At 41.1% G+C, this 23,085-nt stretch overlaps 3 protein-coding genes across 6 annotated transcripts; 2 read left to right on the top strand and 1 right to left on the bottom strand.

Moving 5' to 3' along the window:
* Nucleotides 1–445: 445 nt before the first annotated feature.
* Nucleotides 446–9,272, top strand: LOC147795058 (transcription factor IIIA-like; the record flags this gene model as incomplete). The annotated part of the gene is made up of 7 exons (XM_087132298.1): nucleotides 446–561; nucleotides 706–779; nucleotides 980–1,066; nucleotides 3,790–3,836; nucleotides 5,675–5,758; nucleotides 6,240–6,395; nucleotides 7,535–9,272. Coding segments are annotated over 7 exons (888 nt in total), but the record flags the coding sequence as incomplete, so codon positions are not given.
* A 107-nt stretch (nucleotides 9,273–9,379) lies between these two features.
* Nucleotides 9,380–13,381, bottom strand: LOC147795059 (translation initiation factor IF-3, mitochondrial-like). Of its 3 annotated transcripts, none has more exons than XM_087132296.1 (5): nucleotides 13,241–13,381; nucleotides 11,981–12,427; nucleotides 11,206–11,378; nucleotides 10,527–10,767; nucleotides 9,380–9,734 (listed from the first exon to the last, which is right to left on the bottom strand). In XM_087132296.1, exons 2-5 carry the CDS (start codon nucleotides 12,395–12,397, stop codon nucleotides 9,477–9,479), a joined length of 1,089 nt encoding a protein of 362 aa, XP_086988422.1. In that variant the 5' UTR covers nucleotides 12,398–12,427; nucleotides 13,241–13,381; the 3' UTR covers nucleotides 9,380–9,476. The 3 variants fall into 3 exon arrangements, with proteins under 3 accessions (XP_086988422.1, XP_086988423.1, XP_086988421.1); XM_087132297.1 differs by lacking the exon at nucleotides 13,241–13,381 and adding an exon at nucleotides 13,016–13,154; XM_087132295.1 differs by lacking the exon at nucleotides 13,241–13,381 and adding an exon at nucleotides 12,935–13,154.
* LOC110979791 (putative bifunctional dTTP/UTP pyrophosphatase/methyltransferase protein) lies at nucleotides 13,200–22,821 on the top strand. 2 transcript variants are annotated; one of them, XM_022235850.2, is made up of 7 exons: nucleotides 13,200–13,327; nucleotides 16,758–16,868; nucleotides 17,417–17,548; nucleotides 17,889–17,930; nucleotides 18,132–18,252; nucleotides 19,374–19,497; nucleotides 20,764–22,821. In XM_022235850.2, the coding sequence occupies exons 2-7, from the start codon at nucleotides 16,779–16,781 to the stop codon at nucleotides 20,891–20,893; spliced, it is 639 nt and encodes a 212-aa protein (XP_022091542.2). In that variant the 5' UTR covers nucleotides 13,200–13,327; nucleotides 16,758–16,778; the 3' UTR covers nucleotides 20,894–22,821. The 2 variants fall into 2 exon arrangements, with proteins under 2 accessions (XP_022091542.2, XP_022091543.2); XM_022235851.2 differs by lacking the exon at nucleotides 13,200–13,327 and adding an exon at nucleotides 13,439–13,491.
* Nucleotides 22,822–23,085: the final 264 nt, after the last annotated feature.

Consider the following 23,085-nt stretch of genomic DNA (forward strand, 5'->3'; position numbering starts at 1 on the left):
CCGGAAAACTCGGTGGTCGAGTGGTTAAGACATCTGCACTAGTAAGCAGGAGGTTGTGGGTTCGAATCCCACCCGAGTAAGCTAGTGAGGTTTTTTCGCAAGCTCTCGGACAAACACTGAGCATACAGTGCTTATTAATATACATTGGGTAAGGGCAAAACCCGTTATACATAGTCAGATGAATCTATTGAGCTTGCTTGATCCATTCTGCTGCATTTGTTTGAGATGGGATAATTTTTTTATGAATGAACAGTGTATGCTATTGGACCTTGGCATTGTGCTCGCACTTTTAATTTATCTGAAATGTCGACCAACCAAATTACTGTTTGCAGATTAACTTGGCTTTTTTCACACTGGGTAAAAGACCATGCATAAATGCTGGTGAATACATGTTTGTACAAATGCCTACATGCATTTTCAGGTATTTATCCCCTAATATTTTTTATTTTTTCCATTTTTTCCTGTCTTACAGTGCAGCCATGAAGGATGCAACAGAACATTCAGGAAACATCAACATCTCACTGTCCACAGCTTTGTTCACACAAACATCAAACCATTCAAGTAAGTTTCTTTAAACACGGAGGCCAAAGGATCTAGCTAGTATGTCACACAGGATTTAACTCATTTTAGGTTTGGTGGGTTTTTGTAAAACCAGGCATTACATCGATTAGTAATCTCATGCCAGGTTTCTTTATTTCTATGTAGATGTCAACACGAAGGATGCGAAGCAAGATTCCAAGTACCCAGCAAATTGAAAAGTCATGCCAAAATTCACAAAGGTGGGGTTTTGTACTTGCTGTGGAATGACTACCCCTGGTATATCACAGCCCGTCGTTCCAGTGCTACTGTTTTCAGTTATTTCACACCCTGACCATTCTTTGATGTCGTCCACCCCATCACACCTGTGGTGGGCCCACATATTTGATCTGATCTTAGTTGGTTTGATTTTCATTACATTTTATTTTTGTCCCGTTGAAAGGTTACACATGCAACAAAGAAGGCTGTGGCCGTCACTTTGACAAATGGACTGGCCTTCGCAAACACCTGTCAGACGATCACATCACAGGTATTTCGTTAAGATTTTCCTTGCTTACCTAAAGTAAAAAAGCAGAATAAAAAGGGGGATTCCGTGTCATCATTTAAACTCAAACCTTTCCCCCCTTTTTGGGAGCTGCGGAACAAGTGCAAGCCTATGTAACACCGATTTCCATCTCCTGTCCGTCCATCCATCGGGCGGGCAGTCCATCCGGCCGTCCGGCCGTCCTCAAATGTTTAAGTTTTTCCTTGCAGGTCCATAGGTGTTAAAATGTGCCATTGAGTGCTTGCTTGCTTCCTCTTGAATTCCATCAGTATTTAAATAGTATCATATGGAATTAATGCTTAGAAACTTATGAATTTTATTAGACAGTGTTTAGACACATAAAATGTACATGTACAGTATGTTGGAAAAAATGTAAGGGATGGGGGGGACTCTAAGTGACAGATTAGGATGTTTGTTGGGGGAGGGGTACCTGTAGGAGGAGGATCATGGGGACAAGATACATGTATGAAGAAAGTGGATGAAATGCTGGATAAGGTTGGCATAATGGTTGGGGCTGGATTAGTGGGATGATGGGACAGCCAGAGTAAGAAGTGAAGGGAATGATGGAGATGGGATGGAGTAAGAGATGGATGGGATGATGGGGAGGGGGGTAGAGTAGGAGATGGATGGGATGATGGGGAGGGGATGGAGTAGGAGATGGATGGGATGATGGGGAGGGGACGGAGTAGGAGATGGATAGGATGATGGGGAGGGGGTAGAGTAGGAGATGGATGGGATGATGGGGAGGGGGCCAGAGTAAGAGATGGATGGGATGATGGGGAGGGGGCGGAGTAAGAGATGGATGGGATGATGGGAAAGGGTGGAGTAGGAGATTGATGAGATGATGGGGAGGGGGGCCAGAGTAAGAGATGGATGGGATGATGGGGAGGGGACCAGAGTGAGAGATGGATGGGATGATGGGGAAGGGTGGAGTAGGAGATGGATGAGATGATGGGGAGGGGTCCAGAGTAAGAGATGGATAGGATGATGGGGAGGGGTCCAGAGTAAGAGATGGATAGGATGATGGGGAGGGGCCAGAGTAAGAGATGGATGAGATGATGGGGAGGGGTCCAGAGTAAGAGATGGATAGGATGATGGGGAGGGGTCCAGAGTAAGAGATGGATGAGATGATGGGGAGGGGGCCAGAGTAAGAGATGGATGAGATGATGGGGAGGGGGCCAGAGTAAGAGATGGATGGGATGATGGGGAGGGGGCCAGAGTAAGAGATGGATGAGATGATGGGGAGGGGGCCAGAGTAAGAGATGGATGAGATGATGGGGAGGGGGCCAGAGTAAGAGATGGATGAGATGATGGGGAGGGGGCCAGAGTAAGAGATGGATGGGATGATGGGGAGGGGGCCAGAGTAAGAGATGGATGAGATGATGGGGAGGGGGGCCAGAGTAAGAGATGGATGGGATGATGGGGAGGGGGCCAGAGTAAGAGATGGATGAGATGATGGGGAGGGGGCCAGAGTAAGAGATGGATGGGATGATGGGGAGGGGGCCAGAGTAAGAGATGGATGAGATGATGGGGAAGGGTGGAGCAGGAGATGGATGAGATGATGGGGGAGGGGGGCCAGAGTAAGAGATGGATAGGATGATGGGGAGGGGGCCAGAGTAAGAGATGATGAGATGATGGGGAAGGGTGGAGTAGGAGATGGATGAGATGATGGGGAGGGGGCCAGAGTAAGAGATGGATGGGATGATGGGGAGGGGGCCAGAGTAAGAGATGGATGAGATGATGGGGAAGGGTGGAGTAGGAGATGGATGAGATGATGGGGAGGGGGCCAGAGTAAGAGATGGATGAGATGATGGGGAGGGGGCCAGAGTAAGAGATGGATGAGATGATGGGGAGGGGGCCAGAGTAAGAGATGGATGGGATGATGGGGAGGGGTGAGAGAGAGATGGTTAGGATCATGGAGGTGTGGAGTAGGATATGGATGGAAAGATAAGGTAGGTGTGGGATTGGAGATAGATGGGATTAAGGGTGGAGTCAAAGTAGACATGGTAGATATGGGATATGTGATATTATATTTGATGGGGGTAGAATAGTAGAGGGTAGGATGATACGGTTGGATACAAAGTGTAGAACTGTACTTTAGAGGAATTTTAATTTTGCACCATCCATCAAACTCACAAATGCACTGCTTATATAGTCGTCTAGGTCTAGTCTGACTGTACTGAACCCACATTCTGTAGGCATTCCTTTCTCCTAGAGTACAATGAATTTTATTGCTAAGGTTGATAAAATATCTTGTAAACCCATCTTGTAAATTATTGATGAAGCTTCGTTAGTATTTTCTTGTTTAATTTTGACCATATTTGCATAACTTGGATGACTGTTTCTTTCCTGTTATCACAGGAAAGAAATTCAAATTCATAACAAGCAGCAAGCCATAGCGGCTTTGCCGTTCTACATGTACCTGTAGTTTGAAAGACATTTTTCCTTTTCTTAAGGCATGAACTTGAAACTTGGATTTGGTAATTATTTATAGTCATAAAACAAAAATTACCTGTGCTTCTCTTGCATATGAAGAGTGAAATGTTACTCTTGCTTTCATCCCCAGACATTAGCCATTTTTTTTTCATAATTTGCTGTGAAATTTGGATACAATAACTACTTCAGGAGTTGGATGGGCGAACATGTGGTACATCTCCCTGTAGTAACACTGTAACTACAAGAATGGTGTTCTGTTTTGTTTATTGTAGAGCACAAATGTGAACTGTGTGGAAAGGTGTACTTCAAGAGGCACAAGGTAAAATGTGTACTTAATCCAAACGCCTCCAAATCCACAGAAATGCTAACACCAGATCTAGCTATGTCACTTTTACTTTGCTTTGAGTTTAAAGCTACAGTCAAACACGATTAACACGAGCACGCTTGAGACCAGATTGCGCTTACTACGAGCATATTTCTTCAGTCCCGTTTAAAATGTACACATTCCTGTGAGGTAAGCTTAGTTAATACGAGCTGGGCTAAGACGAGAACGCGAACAAGACGAGCACTTTTGCCTAACCTGCAGTGTCAAAAACCGTTGTCCATAGCATTTTTACAATGACTATAGTTTAAAATGCCTCTTTGAAAGCTTAATCCCAATAAATCCTGAAGGAGCGCATCAGTAGGTCTCCAATAATGCTAATCTGCTCGGCAATTCGTGCTGCGGTTTACCACCGATGACTTGGCGGCTGTTCCTTGTGCTGCTAGATGGGGGCTTTATTCAAGACGACAATGGGTGATGCAATGGCGCGGCATCAAAGGAGTTTCAATCACAGCGGGTCCAGTCTGAAAGAGGTGTTTTTTATTTACACCAAACAATGGGTGAACCTGACTCAAAATCATAAATGGGACGGAAGTTTGGACGCCGAGGAAAACAAATGCACAAGTGATCCTGCCGTGTTCACTATAGCTTCCTCTGAGGGAATATTTAAATAGGTTTTGGAAATTACACCCTTCTAAAGTTCCCTTCCTTCAGTTAACCAATGTCCCACATTCCCCTTTCAAAATAAATTCGCACAACCCTGTCGCACAACCCATTGATTTATGACATTGAAAATGAAAGTTACTGTTCCATAAATCGAAAAAACATTTGTACAAAATAGATCCCCTCCCACCAATTAAAAACCAATGGAAATTCCCCAATGTCAGTGCCCTCTTATGTCCAGTCCTGACATGAACTGGTTCTCATCAAGTTTAATAAATATTTACTTACGTGCAACATTGGGTACCAGTTTCCAGGTAGTGCTTTGCCATGCCGTGTGACGCGGACGGCCACAACACTACTACGATTTAAAATTTATTAAAAGTTAAAGGCTGGTACGTGTACATCGAATACCAATCCACTGCTTATACTGTGCCGTACGGTACATGTAGGCCTACCGTACATTGCTGTTGTGTACGACAATGCTTGCTGGGGCATGATGCCAGGCTTGCACTCTGTGAATGGGATAAGTGTCAACACATATTACACGAGGATCACCATAAGACAAGGATTTTGGGAGAGTCCTTTTGAGCTCGTATTAACCATGTTTGACTGTATCCTGTCAGCTCCTTCAAGATCCACCTGCAGCTTTCAGGAGGGTTTTGCAGGAGTGAGGAGTGAAGTGCCTGGCCACTTCCACTTCAGGTGGCGCTTAATGCCCCTTGAAGATTGAATAAGAAAGTTCCCAATCAGTGATAGGTTGTAGAGGCTATAAAGAGATTCCAAGCAGAAAAGCCTTGAGAGTTTTCAATAATGTCAGAAGTTTGTGATATTAAGTTTTGAAACTGTGCTATTGGTTTACTGAACTGAGTTAAATTATGGAGGATTCAAGTACATGCGTGTCATCACAAACATGCTTGTGAGTTCCAGAGTTAATGGCTTTATCTTAGCCAAAATATGACAATAGTTTGCTTCATACACAGTAGAGCAAAACGGGTTTTGTTTCCACTTTTAAGCAGTTTTTCTTTCTTCAATCCAACATTGGTCTCTTTTTCAGAAAAAAGAAGAGTCCACATATAAAAATCTTGGCAATTTAGTACAGGGATTTGAGTACAGGCATATGCCATTGTCTTATTTATATCGGTAGTGATGGCAAATTTTTTATTGTTTTGCAGTTACGAGTACACATGAAATCTCATGAGAAGATCAAGGAAGTGTTTATATGTCCCAGAGAAAACTGCAACAGGTCATACTTGAAGGTGAAAATGCTTCCTCAATTTATAAATCTAATATATTCAGTGCTTTTTATTTCGACAAGTTCCCTTGTCAGAAATTTGCGTGATTTTGCAGAATCCCCTAACATAAAGAAAAAGGGCAGTCCGTTCCATTTTGATCACTTTGTTGTGAATTTACTTTTAAAATCGTAAGATTTCTGACTTTTTCATTTGAATCTGCTTGAAACAAGCCTCCATAGTGCAATATTTCTCATTTAAAACAAAAGAAAGTTTTCCCTTACTTTTCATGAATTTAGCATTCGAATATTCAAATTCGAAAAATGATTTTCGAATATTCGACAATCGACTATTTGGTTATTCGGATATTCGGCACAGCCCTAACTGGACCCTGAATTTAGGAAATGACCAGTTATACATCAGTGCCTGGATTTCAGGACATCAGTTAAGAGCAGCACATTATCCTAATGTCTTTTACCTGTGGACCTTCATTTTGTTTCCTTGTTAGCCCTCGTACCTGGAGCTCCACATCAAGAACTATCATGATGGAGGCCGTCCCTATGCCTGTGATCACCCTGGCTGTAGCAAAACCTTCATCCACAAATGCTCCTTGTCCAAACACCAAGTGGTACACGAGCCGGACTATGTGCGGCCTCCGCCCAAGGTAATGCAGAGCCTTTCCTTTGCCTGGGTGAGCCGGGTTGTAAGTGTAGGCCATTCCGAAGATAGCATCGCAAGATATTCAACAAGCCTTCAGTAATGACAGGATTGTTCCAGCATTGCCCCCATATAACTGGATCTTGAAGTTTTTTAGTATTTTTAATTTCAGGAATAATGCTGTCCATGGGGGGTTTTCTTTTGATTTCTGGAAAAATGTTTCCAGTAACAATGGGGAGTGCTGTTTTCTTGAGAGCAAAGTGATTCTTGATTATAAAGTGCAGTCACACTGAGAGTAGACACAAGTTTCTTTTTCAGGTAGTTGACGTCTATTAACATTTGTCTTGGATGTTTTTGTATTTAATCACTTCATGCCAGGGCATTTTTCAATGTTGATGATGCTGGGCCGGCATGACTATCATTTTTTCTATTTTCAAAATCCTTCAAAAAATTATCATTTCATTTAACGGTCGTTTATAGCCGCACGAAGTAATCTTTAGGTACTACTCTAAGTTGACAGGTGACCTTCACTGACGCCCGAGTATTTCAGCCAGGCCTGCAGCCTTTTAAACAGAGCCCAGATTGTGCGGTGTTGTATAACTGTCTTTTGTTCACGAACCTGGCTCAGTGCACTGCTGACCTCTTTTCAATAGGGGCCAGATTAGCTTGAAGCGGTGATGGTGTAGCTCAACGCTGCGGTGGTGGAGCGCTTTAGTTCCCGGTGGTAATCTGCTCACTCTCAATGCCCCAAACCCTGGAATATGGTTTCAAAACAAGGCTGGATTATCAGCACCTTTGAGAGTGAAAAATGTTGGTAATGCCCAGCAGCCTGGTCTTCTGTTCGGAGTACGGTCTTTTGTCACAGGGCCCCGTTTCCTTTGTCCGAGTTCGGAGACCCCAGCCACGCATATAAACCGTACGTCTCTGATTCCAGAGTCCCCGGCAGGAAGTGGTTAATATTGAATTTGTTCCTCCAATTGCACTCTGTGAACAAAGTGCCTCTATGAATCCAATTCCAGCTCTTCCTTTTGTGGATATTCAGCTGCTGTAGCACATCACATCTGGAGTCAACAAACTCATTCGTTGCACGGAGCTGATAAATGCCAATGAAAAATTTATATGTGTTTTTTTCTTTATACACCACAGCCTCGTAAGAAGAGAGGACTGGCCTCTCGGCTGTCCGGCTACCCAGACGAGGCTAGCAGGCTACCACACCCCAAAATAGAAACAAACACATTCAACAGGGCCTGTGAAGTACCAGGAGGGGTCACTTCAGTTGAGGCAGCAGAAGAGATGGACAGCACTGCTCAGGAGAGTGAAGATGTGTTGGATGCAGCTCCTACAGTTACCATGGAGACATCGGGGAGCGATGCAGGAGACAGTGAGGGGAAGGCAGAAGTACGAGAGATGGAGGATGATGGATACCGGGGTTCAGTACATGCTTTAGAAGCGGAGACCATCAGTGAATGAGATGGAACCGCTTGTTGGAAATTGCTCTTCGACTCAAAAGTTGTCGAGTTGTTCTGTTGCAAAAAACTTACATAACAAGGTTATATTATGTGTGCAGTTGACTCCTCATATGCAAAGCAGTGGCTAAAATATCCAGAGCAAACTTCTCAGGCTTTTTCTACAAATTGTCAATTTTTTTCATGATAAGGGTCTGTTTAGAACAGGATTATTCAGCTGGTACAAGCAGCATCTCGTGATGAAAGGGGGACTGTGAGTCAGTGTTTCATTTGATTTCCCATGTTAATGTGTGAAAATGCTTCCAATGACGTCAGATCTTCAATGGAACAAGTCACATGAGGAGGTTTGAACTCAACCTTTTCAGAGTGACCAACGTTTACGGTAAAAGCTCAGGAGCATGATGGAGCATTTTTACTAATAAATTTGATGTGCTTGCCAGTCCAAATATATTTTACGTTTGAAGATGGTTTGTAACCTGTACATACATTTCAACAACGTGTCATATACCGTTGACGTCTCTGGACTATTTATTGTGTCTCTGAAGGTAACAACCACAGGTGATTACTGTTGAGTACTATACAACCAGACCAAATACAGATGGTGTAAGTCTAGATTGTTTCTTTATTGTCTGTTCCTGCTTTTCCTCGGTCAAGCTTTCTCCTGTGTACTGTAGCAGTCTTTGTTAAGTTTTAAAGGGACCACAAATAGTGTCTGATGCACTTCCCAATCCTCTTCTCCCATGGCCTGCATGGCAAAGATGAATAGACATTCTAACAGATGCATTCAGCTTGTTTTCACTTGGTAATCCCGGTGGCCCCCATTAATGGTGGACAGCATTGCGTTAAGCTTTTGTTCAGAGCAGGAGCTCTCTTTAGTAATCATACATGGTTACTGCCTCTGGCGGGGGCCACTACAAATGACTTGTGTAGCATGCCCATGGTCACCAGAGATGTCTGAAAGAGAGCCTTTCTCGTAAAGAGCCTGCAGAAGGTGCTCTGTAATGGGTAGGCATTCGTTCTGTTACACTCAAGTTTATATCCATTTTTGCAGCAGTTTACCTGTTTTTATTCTTTGGAATACACGTAGTTAAACACTATTGAGGGACATCCCTAAATGGGATACATATACATGTATTTCCCCTTAAGGGTACAAGTATGCATTAGTGTCAAGTACTCCAAGGTAGATGTTGAATTTTTTTGACTTTGAATCTGATGAAAACTTTGATTACTGTTCATTATTCCTCCTTAGAATATTACGACCTACTCAGGGTTGACTCGTAAGTTCTGGTATTCTACTGAACATGTACTTTACACCATGTGCAGAAAATCCACACAAGCTGACTTGAGACAAATTCATTCCCTAACTTTGTTGCAATTGGGATGATGCCAATCCAATAAACCCTTAATCTGACATCTCATCTGGTTTTGTTTTGTTGTTTTTTGATTCAAGGGTGAAGTTCTCAAGCAAATCCTTCTTCTTGACCTCCTTTTTTATCCTGTATGTTAAGTTCTCAATTTTCTAGGAGTTCACTGATACAGCATTGCCTGGGTGGCTGCATTACTCACAGTCATGTGCTGGTGCATTTTAGCTTCAGTTCATTTTTGTGTTCACTTAGCACCCTTCACCCTTGGGCTTTCTCATCCATTCCAGCAGTTGCCTCTCCCTCCCCTGCTCCCTGTCCGGAGTCTGACGTCCCCCCTTGGGGTTGCTTCATACTCTCATCTTTGTTCTTCTGCTTGACCAGGGCCGCCTTCTCTTTGGCCGACATGGGCCTGAGAGTCACGGTCAGGTTCATTCCGTCCTTACCCACCTCCCTGGGCTTGCTAGCAAACGTCACTCGATCCTCCAGGCCAGACATGAGTTGACCAATAACAGCCAACTAGGAGAAATCAGAAACATGACAGGGAACAAAAGGTTTAAAGACATTAACTGCAATCTAAAGATGGAAGACAAATGGTTGAATTTCTGTGGCCAATTCAAAGTATCAGCAAAGATCAGAATATTGAAACAGCAAGAAATTCAAGAAAGTTCACTTCTATTAAATATTTTCAAGATATTTTTCAAGATAAATTTTCCAGCTGATTTTGATCTACTCAAAGCCCTTAACTGTTCACGCAAGACAATTTGCCTAGCTGTCTTGTGAAGTTTTCTGTACACAATTGAACTGTCCACTGGAACTTCTCACACGGAGAACCTGAAATCACAGAGTGAAATCACTTGAGGGTGAGAATTTAGTGGCAAACAACTCGCCTTTTAGCCACAGAATTCATTTTTATGATCACCAATCTGTGCATGGAGATTTCCAAATAGACATTTAGATTGTAACCATCTTCCTATGAGCACAGAATCTTAGAAATAGCAATGGGGGTATGCATGTGCACAAACCGGATGTTCTTGTTAACCAGCAAAAACATGCTACCATAAGTACAACTTTTATTTGCAGTAATTAGAAAAGGTTTTTCTTTTGCTCACTACTACAACAGTACGCAGCAAGCAGCATGATCCTGGTAGTTGCAGAACAGGAACAAAATGTATTCCTGTAGACTGCTTAAGCCCATATTCAAATACCAAGTTTTTCAGGTGTATTTATGGTAGACATGGCATTTCCAAACTGAAAGTTCAAAGCATTTCCACTTTTTGAACTCTTGCTAACATCCATCTGGGTCCACACCTGCTGTTCCTTGGAGACCGGCTTTTGCCGTTTCCTGGCCCCCATCAACGTGACCTTGACGTGGACCTGTGCCCCACCCTCCTCGAACCAGTCATGCATGTGCCGCCGCTTGACCTCTAGGTCGTGCTTCTCAATGTTACCCGACAGCCTGACCTCTTTGACCTGCGTGGGGGCACTTTTTGCCTTCAGTTTCTCCCTCAGCGACATCTGTTCCTGATGAAGTTGCTGCCCAGTCATCAGTCTGTGAGAGAAATGAATCAAGCACGGATCTCTGGTGAGTTTAGAGTGCCTCATAACTCAATGCTTGATTGCAAGATGAGAATTCAAGTGGGTAGAGCATTACTCGGCATGTATCCATGATAACTTGGGTGGAGCGAGAAATTATTATTCACGTTATTTGATGAGTAGCATACTTTATGTACTCCCTATTTAGTTTTAAGTTTCTCAAGGTTTCTGAAAATAAAACTTGCACCATGACAATGAGTTCATACCGAGTTGACCAGTTTGAAGATTCTCCCATTAATGCTCAAAAGTTTATGAGTGTTTCTTCTAACACCTACACTTGTCCTCCACACCCCATCCACTCAAAAGGGCTGTAAAGTCTGTGAACTTATATTTCAAGAAGCAAACTACAATTTAAATGAAATAAAAGAAAAATTTTAACAACTCTACTTGGTACCTATAGGTGGGATATGGCTTGCTGTTTGGGTTGATCAGTACCAGTTTGAGTCTGGCTTCTTGACTCCGCTTGATGGCTTCCTTACGGTGAAGTGGTCCCAGTGATACCCCAGCCTCATCCAGGAGGGTGACTATTTTGTCTGGGACTAATCTACCGACACTCTTCATGGTGTCCTACATTGTGGGGAAAAAGTTTCAAAAAAGAGGAAAATCCATGACTGTAATTTACTGTAGACAATGAGTCACATTACAGTACACGCGCTTTATCTAATCTTAGGAAAAAGTAAATTATGCTTTGGAAGAATGAGAAATTAGCATTAATCGACAGAAATTAACCAAGGAACATTCCAAATATAACCAGAATATGGTGAAGAGTTTATTCTTCAAACTAAAGATTTCCAGCAGTAAAAAAATAAAGAAATTCCACACAGATTCTGTTGACAACATTTTTGAACCCCACTCCACAGTGTGCACATTTACAGCATGATATTCACCCACCAGTAATTTTTGCATTCATCCCGAGAAAACTTGATCATGGTCAAAACTATTTATCACAATCCATGTTGCAGACATTTGAAGCAGCACACAATCATAAAACACACACGGAGTCGTTCTATAATTACTGGCATGTGCAAAAACACTTGTTAATACACTGATTTTGATCAAAAACATTGTTGGGATGGACAAATGTCCGCACGACTTGGTCCTAATTTGCTTGACAAACAGACAAATTGTCCTCTTTAGGTGCAAAGGCCTGCCATGAACGAATTTAATACCTTCAAGCTATCTGAGGAAGACTTTCCTTTCCAAGACCTTCTGGGACCTGTTCCTTCTGCATCCAGTTCTTTGGCAACCTCCTCAAAGGAATCCTCCTCAAGTGAGTCTATTTGGTCAAGCGGTGTGTCGCTGCCCGATTCTGAAGACAAAGACCGGAGGAAAACTGCCGTTTTTGTCATACTCGTTGGCTTGGTGAAAATGGAGTCCCATCTCCGGTGATGGGGGATGGGTCCTGCTGAATACGTGGTCCTGGCGAACCCAAGCCAAATTGGTTGATGAGGGATGATACAGTTCCTATGGTGACGACTCTCATAGCAACAGCAAACAGGTTGATGGTGCTGTGTAGCTTCCCCAACAGCATAATGCAACCTCCGTGCCCTAGATGACACCACTCGCTGCATCAACAGTTTGGACATGCCAGAAATTAGGTAACAGGCTGCACCATTCTGGACAAATAAAAATACTCAAGAGTTAAACGTCTGCAGAAAGTGCAAGTAAACAGAGTGCTTTTTGTTTCTCAAACACATTTAACAAGCTGGAAAGTCTCTCCATCATTGGTCTACCAGTTGGGTGGGATCATCTGATCATCTGTCGATCCGGTGAGAAATCTTCGATTTCACTTTCTTCCAGGGGCATGAATTTAGGAAGACTATGTGATCAGCTAATGATACCACAATCAACAAATAAGGACCCGATAGGACATAGGTGAAGCTCAATAGCACACATCAAGTCTTTGTGCCAAACAACTTGCAGTTGTAAAACATTCTATAAATCCTTTCTTTCATTAGTTTCACTACAAACACCCACTGGCACTTATTTTCAAGGGATACGCTCTGCGTGTATAAACTTAAAATTTTTTTTCGATGACTTAGGCAAATTGGCACAAGTTGATCTCATAAAAAACTCTTTTTACTCTCCCAATATATTGACATGCTTAAACAAAGAGAACTTGCCAAAAATTGTTCAAGTAGCTCGGACTCCACAAAGATAAAACAAACAACGAACTGTCTAAAGACAAAAAATAATATCAGAACCTGAGGCTCTGAGGATGAAACCTATGTGCCACCGGCACCATGGTGCCACTGAATCTGAGCCTGAGTTTGGCGCGAGCAAATAAACCTAACGCAGCGGTGCGATCACTACGTGTTTACATGTAATCTGATTGAGAATGGCTCCTAGAAAATTCAATTAGATATGCATATACACGTCTGGGAGCCAGTCTCATGCAGTGAACTACTCGTGTAAAACGGGCGACCCACCAACTCACTGCCGAGAATCACTTAAATGTTAAGCGAAAGAGCGCTTGAAAAGGGCTCTGGAAGATGCTGCAGTTGTACTAGATTTTGGTGAGTTGACAGGACTACTTCAGTTTTTCAAAGAGATCGAATTTGCATGCAACATCAGTGCTGGCTAGAGGCCTCAACTTTGTGCAGACTTTGTAAACCGAGAGGGCGCTGTTTTTTGCGTGCCGCCAAACTTCAACGTTGCTACAAAGCTCAATTTTCAACAAGTGAGCCCATCAATGTCTCATTAAAAGCGAGCCTCACAATTTCACAAATGTGTTTATGTTTGCTACATGTAATACCAACCCAGACCCAAGTGTTTATTAGGGGTTCAAAATTAGCGGGCGCAGGTAGCTAAAAAGCACCCGTTTGTCTCATAAATGGCCCCTACATTTTTAAACAAAAGGGAGATCCCAGCAAACACTTAGGCGTGATGCTGTGAAAACATTTTTTGAAGGTCGGGCCGATGTTGTGACTAAAACGATTCGAAATGTCATTTTAATTACAGCATACCAGTAGAAACATTATGTATATCACAGAAATGTCGTAATAACATTATGTAAATTATGTAAATGCGCCCTATTTGATGTTTTATCTGACATTAAATTGATGTTAGTGCCTAGGCCTGTCTAATTTTTTTTAACAGGTTTTATAGCGAAAAACAAATATTGCTAATGTTGTATTTTTATGACATTATTTAGAAGTTATAAAATTTGTTTGCCTATGTTTTGAGAATGTTACCTGCACGTGTACATGTATCTATGGCAGTGCTTAAGATGTTTAAAAGCTGTTATTATGACGTATGATGTGGTGATATTGATAACGTTCTTGCAGCCAGGACTAGTAAGCCCATAGGCCTAAGCCTACTGGAACTCTGTAATACACATGACTGAATCTAGTACTGTAGTAGGGAAGAGTTCCATATATGGATGCCAGAAGCAAAAACATGGCCAGAAAAGTTCAATTTAGGAGGGAAAATATGAAATTGTTAATTAGAAAACACTTGGAATTTTTCAGAACTGATCTCATAGGGTTTATGCACGGGGTGTCAAGTGATATCCGTATTCTCTTTGTTGGCATGACGTCACTATGGACTAAGGGAGAAATTTACCCTTTTTGCACGTACATGTATGTTGGTGCCCCATAGAGACAACGTTCATAACACGCGGGCATGCACACTTCATTTTCAAGCAGATAACAACAGTTTTTTGTGCAAGCAGACGACGTCATGGCATGGAATTTTTCAATGACTGACCGCGTAAAATACCAAATTTTAGAAGCATTGATAAATGTTGGGATGGTCTACACAACACACAATACTCCTCCATCGGTTAGATTTTTGAATTATGGTAAATCTCAGAACAGTATAAAAAGTGGATTTTAGGGACCCATTCTGACCAAAAAAATTGAAATTTCTAAAATTTGCAATAACTTCATCAATGAATTTTTTTTATAGAAAATTAGTTTTCTGAGACAAAATCTAGCACCAAATAAGAGATTCACCTTTAATGCTTTCAGGCATTTATTTTGAATCGGCCAGATAAAATTTTTAATAATCACCCCAAAATCGTATTGGTTCAACGGTGCACGAAAATTCAAAGCCATTCTGTAGCCATTTTTATTATCAAAATGGTATATCCAACACAGGGATGAGGATTTGTACAGATTTCATGAATACTGATACCATTTCATAAGGTAGAATCATTAAATTAGTGATATTTCCTGTGCATCACTTCCACTGCTGTGGACAATGACCGGTGCAGTACTGAGACGTCAAAGTCGTCACGGCTGCCCCAGCACACGTGCATGAACATGTACATGTCACGCATACACATGTAAACACGCATACATGACTGCATTTAACCCATGACTCGCTACTACAAGAATGTTACTCAAAGTCTGCCCTTAGAAGGGTGCAAGGGTATCCTCTTTTTTGTGAGAAGTTTGACAAAGCAATAATTCTTGACTCTAAGAATTAATTTTTTTTTAGGACATACAGTTTTTTAGATGAGATATTTGACATATTTTTCATTGCAAAATGTCTGGATTCATACGATTTGTAATTCGCGGAAAGTCCCTTGGTCACTTAAAACCTGCAGTGGAATTCTAAGAATCTCACAAGGGTGCCCTCTTACAATCTGACACCAGATGTGGCTTCAGAGAAGTGCAAAATGTTGAATGTTTACAAATGTGTATTATCAGTGCTTACAATTAACCGAAAAAGTGAAATGCATTTTATTAATTGAAGAGGATGAGATTGCAGAAGAAGTGTGTCAACAAAGTCAACAAAAGAGTGTTGCTGCTATCCTGTAAGCAGAGTCACATGTCTGATCAAGTGGGAGGAGAAAGTACCTTAAGGCCCTATCCTTCGGGATGCAAAAGGAATGACTTCCCCCTCCCCAATAAAAATTGTGCACTTCTCTGAAGCCACATCTGGTGTCAGATTATAAGAGGGCACCCTTGTGAGATTCTTAGGAGCATTCCACTGCAGGTTTTAAGTGACCAAGGGACTTTCCGCTAGCAGCAAGAAATCCACCTGCAGAGGCAGGACAAATAATTTCTGTGGAGTATTAACGAGTCACTTACATGTACATTACTTTGTTACAACTTTTAGTCCAATGTAAATTGTCAACAGGTGGTTGGCCATGGCTTGGGCCATCACCTGCTAGGGATGAGCAGTCAGCATTGGTAAGGCTGGAACAGCCATTATAGTGCTTTGGGCTGCATGGGGCAGGTTCCCAATTCCTTTTCACTTAGTACACATATTGGATTGTCTCTACATACACGTACATGTACTGTACTCAGCCTAGCCACAGCATCACTGCACTCAGTACATGATATGTGCACGTTCATGTACATGTACAGTATGTGTCCTGCGTATTGGCCAATTGCCAAATTACTCTCGAGCGTTGCCTTGTGCGGCACTTTCTGATACCACTTTTGAAAATAATATGATTCCTCTTGTGTGTGGCATGCACAGCCTACGGTTTCTGGTCAAGAGTTGAAATCCAGGCCAAGGCAGCCTCGGTCACTTTGAAGAATATTTTCTCTGTAGAAATTCCAAACGAAGCGTTGAAAGTTGTCCGAAAGCGGTAGCACCAGGAGATACAAAGTACCTATACTGCAGTCTCTTCTAGCTGTTGCCAGTTCCAAACTTGAAACCAGTAAATTAATAATTTCGTTTTTCATGGGAGAAATTACCTGTAGGGCCGACTTTGGAGAAATTACCTGTAGGTCCAACTTCTCAGGACCTCATCCTCCTTCTTGTATATTACAGGGGAAGGTAAAGGAATTTTTCCAGAGGGAAGGGGTCGGGCCAGAGGTTTTTTCATGTCTCAATTTTGCAGACAAGCAGAAACGATGATGAAACATAATACCTGACATAAATTATTGAAAAGGGTATCTGCACTGTCTTAGGTTGTTTTTTTTCCTCGTTTTCTTTTGTTTATGAGTTGGTTACATTGACTTTGCTTTGTGTAATACTCTCCTGTAGATTCTCTAAGTGTAAGCCACCATGTTGCAACCCATTATGTCTGAGCTGTCAGCAATGAGGATTGTCTTGGCAAGTGGATCTCCAAGACGCAGACATATGCTGAGCAGTATCGTAAGTTGTGTTTATGTCCACATGCCTCGAATTTATGTGCATCAAACTTGTGACGACAGAAACTCGTAACTCTGTTTTGGTTTGTGTAGAGTCTGTTTAAATAATAATAAGAACACTGTATATATAGAACATATATTTGTCATTACTTGTATTTTCATTATTATTCCTGTTCACTGGGCCCAGAAATATCTCTATAATGCTGCTGTCATTTTAGGTGCAAAGGGCTCTTTCAACACAATTACCACCCATTTCCACCGGCAACTGATATTCTCTCCCCCTTCTCCTTCTTCATGGGTATAGCAAGGCAAGGAGGAGATAAGTGACCTATCCAAGGTCACAACATGTAACCAGCAGCTGGATTGCAACCCCATACTCAAGTATCAGGTTGTTGCAGACCGTAGCTACTAGGCAGCATTCCCCTCGTAATACTGCAGTTAGTTTTACTTTTATCTTGAATTACTCTAAAACCACGGGAGGTGAAACAAATATTCTCTGGGCTGTATACGCTGTTGTTGTCATTCTTTCTGTTAAATGCCTTGTGACCACAGGGACTCAAGTTTGAAGTTGTACCATCGACATTTGAAGAGAATCTGGACAAGTCTTCATTCAGTTCAGCCGTGGAGTATGCAAAGGAGACGGCAAGGATGAAAGCCACCGAAGTCGCACAGAGGTTGAAAGAGGTAGGATGCTGAAATGCCCTCGTGAACTCACCGTGAGAAGGAGCCATTATTTCTTCCTTCCAAGTTTTCTAATGAAAACTCCCATTGGTTGTACATGTACCTTAACTTAGCATAAATTTATATGTAAGTTTCAAGGGACATCAAGACCCATGTAAAAAGTAATAATAGTTGGGCGTATCCCTCCTCAGTCTTACAAAATCACACATCATCATCATGATGGTATATTTTGAAAAATATGGTAGGCTTTGCACTGAATTACATGAAAAGTTTCTAGTCAATTTTCTCTTAAGCATTTGTGGACATTTTGTTCTCTATAAAATATTGTGTTTGTTTTTTGCAGGCAAATGAACCTGATCTAGTCATCGCGGCAGACACAGTAGTAGTAAGTATATATGGGGGGGTCCAGTATATTCAGGAAAAGAATCAGTGGCTTTTTTGTGGAGTGCTTGGCACATCTCAGAAACACATTTTTGAATGAAAACAAGTTGAGGCAACGTGCCATGTGGATATGTACATGTATATTATTAAATGGAATGTTGGGGCTTACTTAACAGATTTGGTATTGTTTTACACAACTCAACAGACACTCGGAGAGCGAATCTTTGAAAAACCCAAGGACAAGAAGAATGCATTCGAGATGCTGAGTCAGTTGAGTGGCACGACCCACCAGGTCCACACGGGCATGGCACTCATTACTCGCAAAAGTGAGTCCAAGGCTATGATGAGGACCCTTGCAGTCACACCAAAGATATTTGCTTCATTTAGACTGAAAGTCCCCCGCCCATTTGTTAAGCCCTAGTGACCTGCCAAGGGTCACACAATCTGAGATTTTACTTTAAAAATCAGGAATGACATGAACATCAAGACATTTATACACTTCTATGTCCATTAGAATTGTTGACATTTTCTTAATGACAATTTGGATGTTGCCCAGGAGTCAACAGATCAAAAGGTCATTTAAAATGCTGGAAGATTATTCAGGCTTCTACACTCTTATCAATTCAAGGCTGAGAATTTTTGTTTTTGTTTTTGTTTTATCAACTTGCATTCCTGTGGCACAGATCTTCACAGTATACCAAGTTGTTGTATTACGGCAAAACTGTGAATTTATATAACAGGTTTTGCCCTTACCCAACGTATATATTAATAAACATTGTATGCTCATTGCTTGTCTGAGAGCTTGCGAAAAAAGTCACAAGCTTACTCAGGTGGGACTCGAACCCACGACCTCCTGCTTACTAGTGCAGACGTCTTAACCACTCGACCACCGAGCTTCCCGGGGTCGGCTGGCCGGTCCGAGTCAGGTGAAGCAGCGGGTACCGCGAACTATTTTCAAGATATATTTTTGCGTTTTACAATGGAGTTGAGACCATGAGAGCCACAACCATCTGGAACTAATAACCAGCATGCTGTAGTTGCATTTGTTATCAATATGGCCGTTTCACAATAGTGTGCCATCAAGAGTTTGCAACGCGTTGGCCAATCACAACGCGCGAAATTTATCGACCCAACGCACGTTTGGAAAGGGTCGACAAATTTGGCGCGTTATGATTGGCCAACGCGTTGCAAACTCTTGGCGGCGTACTATTGTGAATCGTCCGTATTTGTTATCCTAGTCAAGCTGTGACATTTGGGGGAAAAACGACAACAGCAAATATTGAGAGTACTTTCTGGGAACAAATTCTGTCATTCTAAGGTGTGTGGTTCTAAATACAACTCAAATTGACTGTGTTGGGATGATTTCCTGCTTCCAGTATTACATCTAAAACTGGTTATGCATTACATTTTATAGTGAGCACAGTAAGTTTTTCTCCTTTTTTTGCAGAAGGGAATTCATGTCAGTCTGACAGTCCATTCATCATAACACAGTTTCATGAGACGACAGAGGTCACCTTTGGTGACCTTTCACCTGAGGTCATCCAGGGATACGTCGATACTGGAGAACCATTGTAAGTGCATGTCTCACAATTTGTCGATGTTTTCCCGAAGAGCCACACATGTTGAAAGTAGCATTTTTTTTCAAGTTCAATTACATTTATGTTGTTAGGGGCCAGAATCTTGATAAGTGCATTTTGCTTATTCACAAAGAGATATGAGTCCTACTGCCCTTCATACATGTACAAAACGTATTGACTAGAAAGGCCGAAAAGTGGGTCAAGTAAGACTTTTGTTTTCACGAAGAGCCACACATCTTTGTTACAATGTAACAGTGGGGCATGCATGAACATGTATGCACCTTCCTTATGGAAAAATACATTGCACGAAAAGTAGGAAACCGTGGAGTTTTTATTTCACGAATAGATGTGCATCTTTACTCATTAATTTTGGCTAATTAACCACCGTGTTCATTTTGGTTACTTGGTTCAGGCAAATGTCTATCTCTCAGAGAATCATTTGAGTCTTTTACTACATAAACTTGTTCCTGGTATTGGTATTTTTGTAGTTTTGAAAACCAGTTTTTCTTCAAAATCTACACATGTGGCTCTTGTGAAAACGGTTAGGAATTGATCATTTACTTTCGGTGATTATTTTCCTACTGGGAAAAGTTTTAAGAGATGACCCCTTTTATCACTTACTTTCAATCAGACTTCTCCACAATGTTTCACACAAACTTGTCTTTCGGTTGCAACAGACTCGAGACTGGTAGAAAAACTACCTTGGCTAACTATGAGTATGCTAAAGCGTAAAGTGAACTCAACATGTTGTAAATGTTCTCCCAAATCTGGCCAAAGAGTTTTACCTTTGCAGCTCAATACTAAAAGGAAGGAAACCATTTTTAAAATGGGATCAGTGGTTAAAACTGTACTGGGCTGAGTGAATCCTCTAAAACAGCATCTGGATGGCCAATTGAGGATGAGCTCATGGGTATCCGTGGACTGAGAGCTGCTTAAGCACAAAATTTGCTTAAGCGTGAAAAAACCCTACTCAATAAATCAGGTAACCTGTATATTGTTTGGGGATTGTATGTGGGAGATTTTTGGTTAGCATGACAATCAGATAGAGTTTGAGCTGGTAACCTTTGTTTATTAAGCAAAGTTTTTTCCCGCTAAAGCAAATTGTGTGCTTAAGCAGCTCTGTAAAAGTGGCCCCTCTTGTCATCTAGATACCTCAACTGAATTGAAATAGGACTCTTCAAGCATATTTGTCTCTTTTTTTCCAAAAATAGAGGTCTGTAGCGACAAGTATTTGAAGTAGATTAAATGTTTTCTTTCCAGAGACAAGGCAGGGGGTTATGGCATCCAAGAACTTGGAGGCACACTAGTCAAGGGAGTCAATGGAGACTATTTCAACGTCGTTGGTTTCCCACTTTATAATTTCTGCCGTCATCTAGCACAGTTAGTTTAATAGCCAGTTATGATAACAGAAACGGGACGGTCCATCTTTGAGGAAAGCCTTGACAGTAATGCTGAGTCAGTTGGAATAACTGATTATTCCAATTTTTATCTTTCCAGTTGATCAGATATTCGGTTGTACCAAATTCAAACAAAGGCAGAAACAAAACATAAATGTCGTTACAAACAGTTGAAAAAGAAAAACTTGCAGGAAAGGTAATTTTTGGCCTCATCTTTGGAAAAAGCATTGCTTTTAGAGTGCAAGGTGGTGAACATATAAGTGAATTTCCTGGTTTTTTTTTATTTTTCTGATTTTCACCCCTCCAACATTTTGATTTGGAAAATAACTCTTTGACTTAGCAACAGCCTATCGAATATCTGAATGCTCGATTAAATGACACAGTCTACACAACAGAGTGCAAGAACTTTTTTTCCAAATTTTCCATAAAATGGAATTGACTGGCAGTTGCTGCATATGCATATGCAGCCCCCTGCCTGCCATTATGTCGGCTCATTTTATTTATTTTTTATCATTCTTTGAAGGCACTAATAAGCTACCTTCCTCTTCTTCCCTTTTTAACAATTGTGATGGACAAAATACATACAACCTAATCTTTTGTCAGGCAAATTTCCAGTTTAGCCTGTAACCCCGAATATGGATGCATAAATGTACATACATGCATACTCTTCTTACTATGCTACAAATGCTGTGGCCAAGTTTTCTTTTTTAAAGTGTCAGAGTGTAGCTGACAAACAGTAGTCAACATACCAAGGGTTTCATCACAAAATGCTATATCCTCCATTTTTTTTAAATATGAGTTAAGATCAGTGTTGTATTTGAGTGCATCACAAGTCGATCAGTCTTAAGCCACTTCACAAGCTATTCAAATGAGCTGTGACAAAAGCATTCTTTTGTCATTGTTCACCCTGTTTCTTATGACTGACCTTATGAAGGGACTTGTGACTGGACTTGTGAAGGGACTTGAGAAAGGACTTGCGAGTTGCGATGAACTTACTCCAGCACTGGTTAAAATGACCTAATTGCTAAATGACACCTTGTCGGTTGAATTCCGATGTGTAGTTTGGAGATATGATAAAATGTATATAAAATGTCCTTATTTTCTTTATTTTAGCAGACAATAATCGTACATCTCAAAATCAATAAATTGGATATATAGCATTTTGCAATGAAATTCTTCAAATTCACATGCGTAGATGATAGTCACCCAGCCATCCACATGGGTTAATTCCAAGGTAAACTCATGAACTGATGTGTTTGTAATTTTACTCTTAGAAAGAACTCAAACAAGTTCATTCTTGGGATAGACGCTAAACATCTTTAAGTGCTGGGAAAGCAATGTGCTTGTCTTTCAATGGCTGAACTTGTAGAGGGAGTAACTTTTGAAGGGAAATTTGAAATGCCAATCTCTGCTAGGGTTGGTGTGCAAGGAAATTATAGACATACCTGTAGGTTGTCATTGCTTTACATGGTTTGGGATACTTTTTGTCGAGTAAATAATACATTGTCATTTATTGACAGTGTAGCTGTTATTCATTTGCTCATTTGAACATGTAGGGAGCTACTAGTCCACTACCCTTTTTTTTTAATGAAATTTGTACAGAATATTTTTATATTTAAACTACCTAAATGTAGGTATCAGAGGCCGAACTTTTCTTGAATGGGTTCATTGCTAAAGATATTTCCATATTCATAACAGTAATTCCAAAGCCATATTTAAGCAGTGAATAAAAATGTAAGAAACATGAACCATTTGCCAGCAAACTTGTTAGCAGTTAAAGAAGTAAACATCTGAAAAACAAAATCCATTAATCAATATGCTTTATTGAGAGAATCACTTCCTCATCTCCTTCACATTGTATCATGTTGATTGTGAACTTGCACGAATGTTGAAGTTCAAATAAAGTTGTCATTCGCAATCATGTTTTGTGAATATTTGATTTCTCTTTGATCCATTCTTAAATATAATGTCATTTGAGATTTCATCCTCAAATATTCGTTCTCTAAATTTCAAAGATTTGTAGGACTTTCTAACTTTTTGTTATAGGCTCCATCATTTCTTAAAGTGGCCCTGTTCAAGTTAGGGCAGGTGAGGGGTGGTTGAAGGGGTTAACATTCTTCACCAAATTCCAACAATGAATTTTCCTTTCATCTGCGCATTTCTGACAGAAATGAAAAAAAAAGGA

The sequence above is a fragment of the Acanthaster planci genome, unplaced genomic scaffold, assembly GCF_054643075.1.
Source record: "Acanthaster planci isolate LZ-2023a unplaced genomic scaffold, COTS_SCS Contig192, whole genome shotgun sequence".
NCBI lineage: Eukaryota > Metazoa > Echinodermata > Asteroidea > Valvatida > Acanthasteridae > Acanthaster > Acanthaster planci.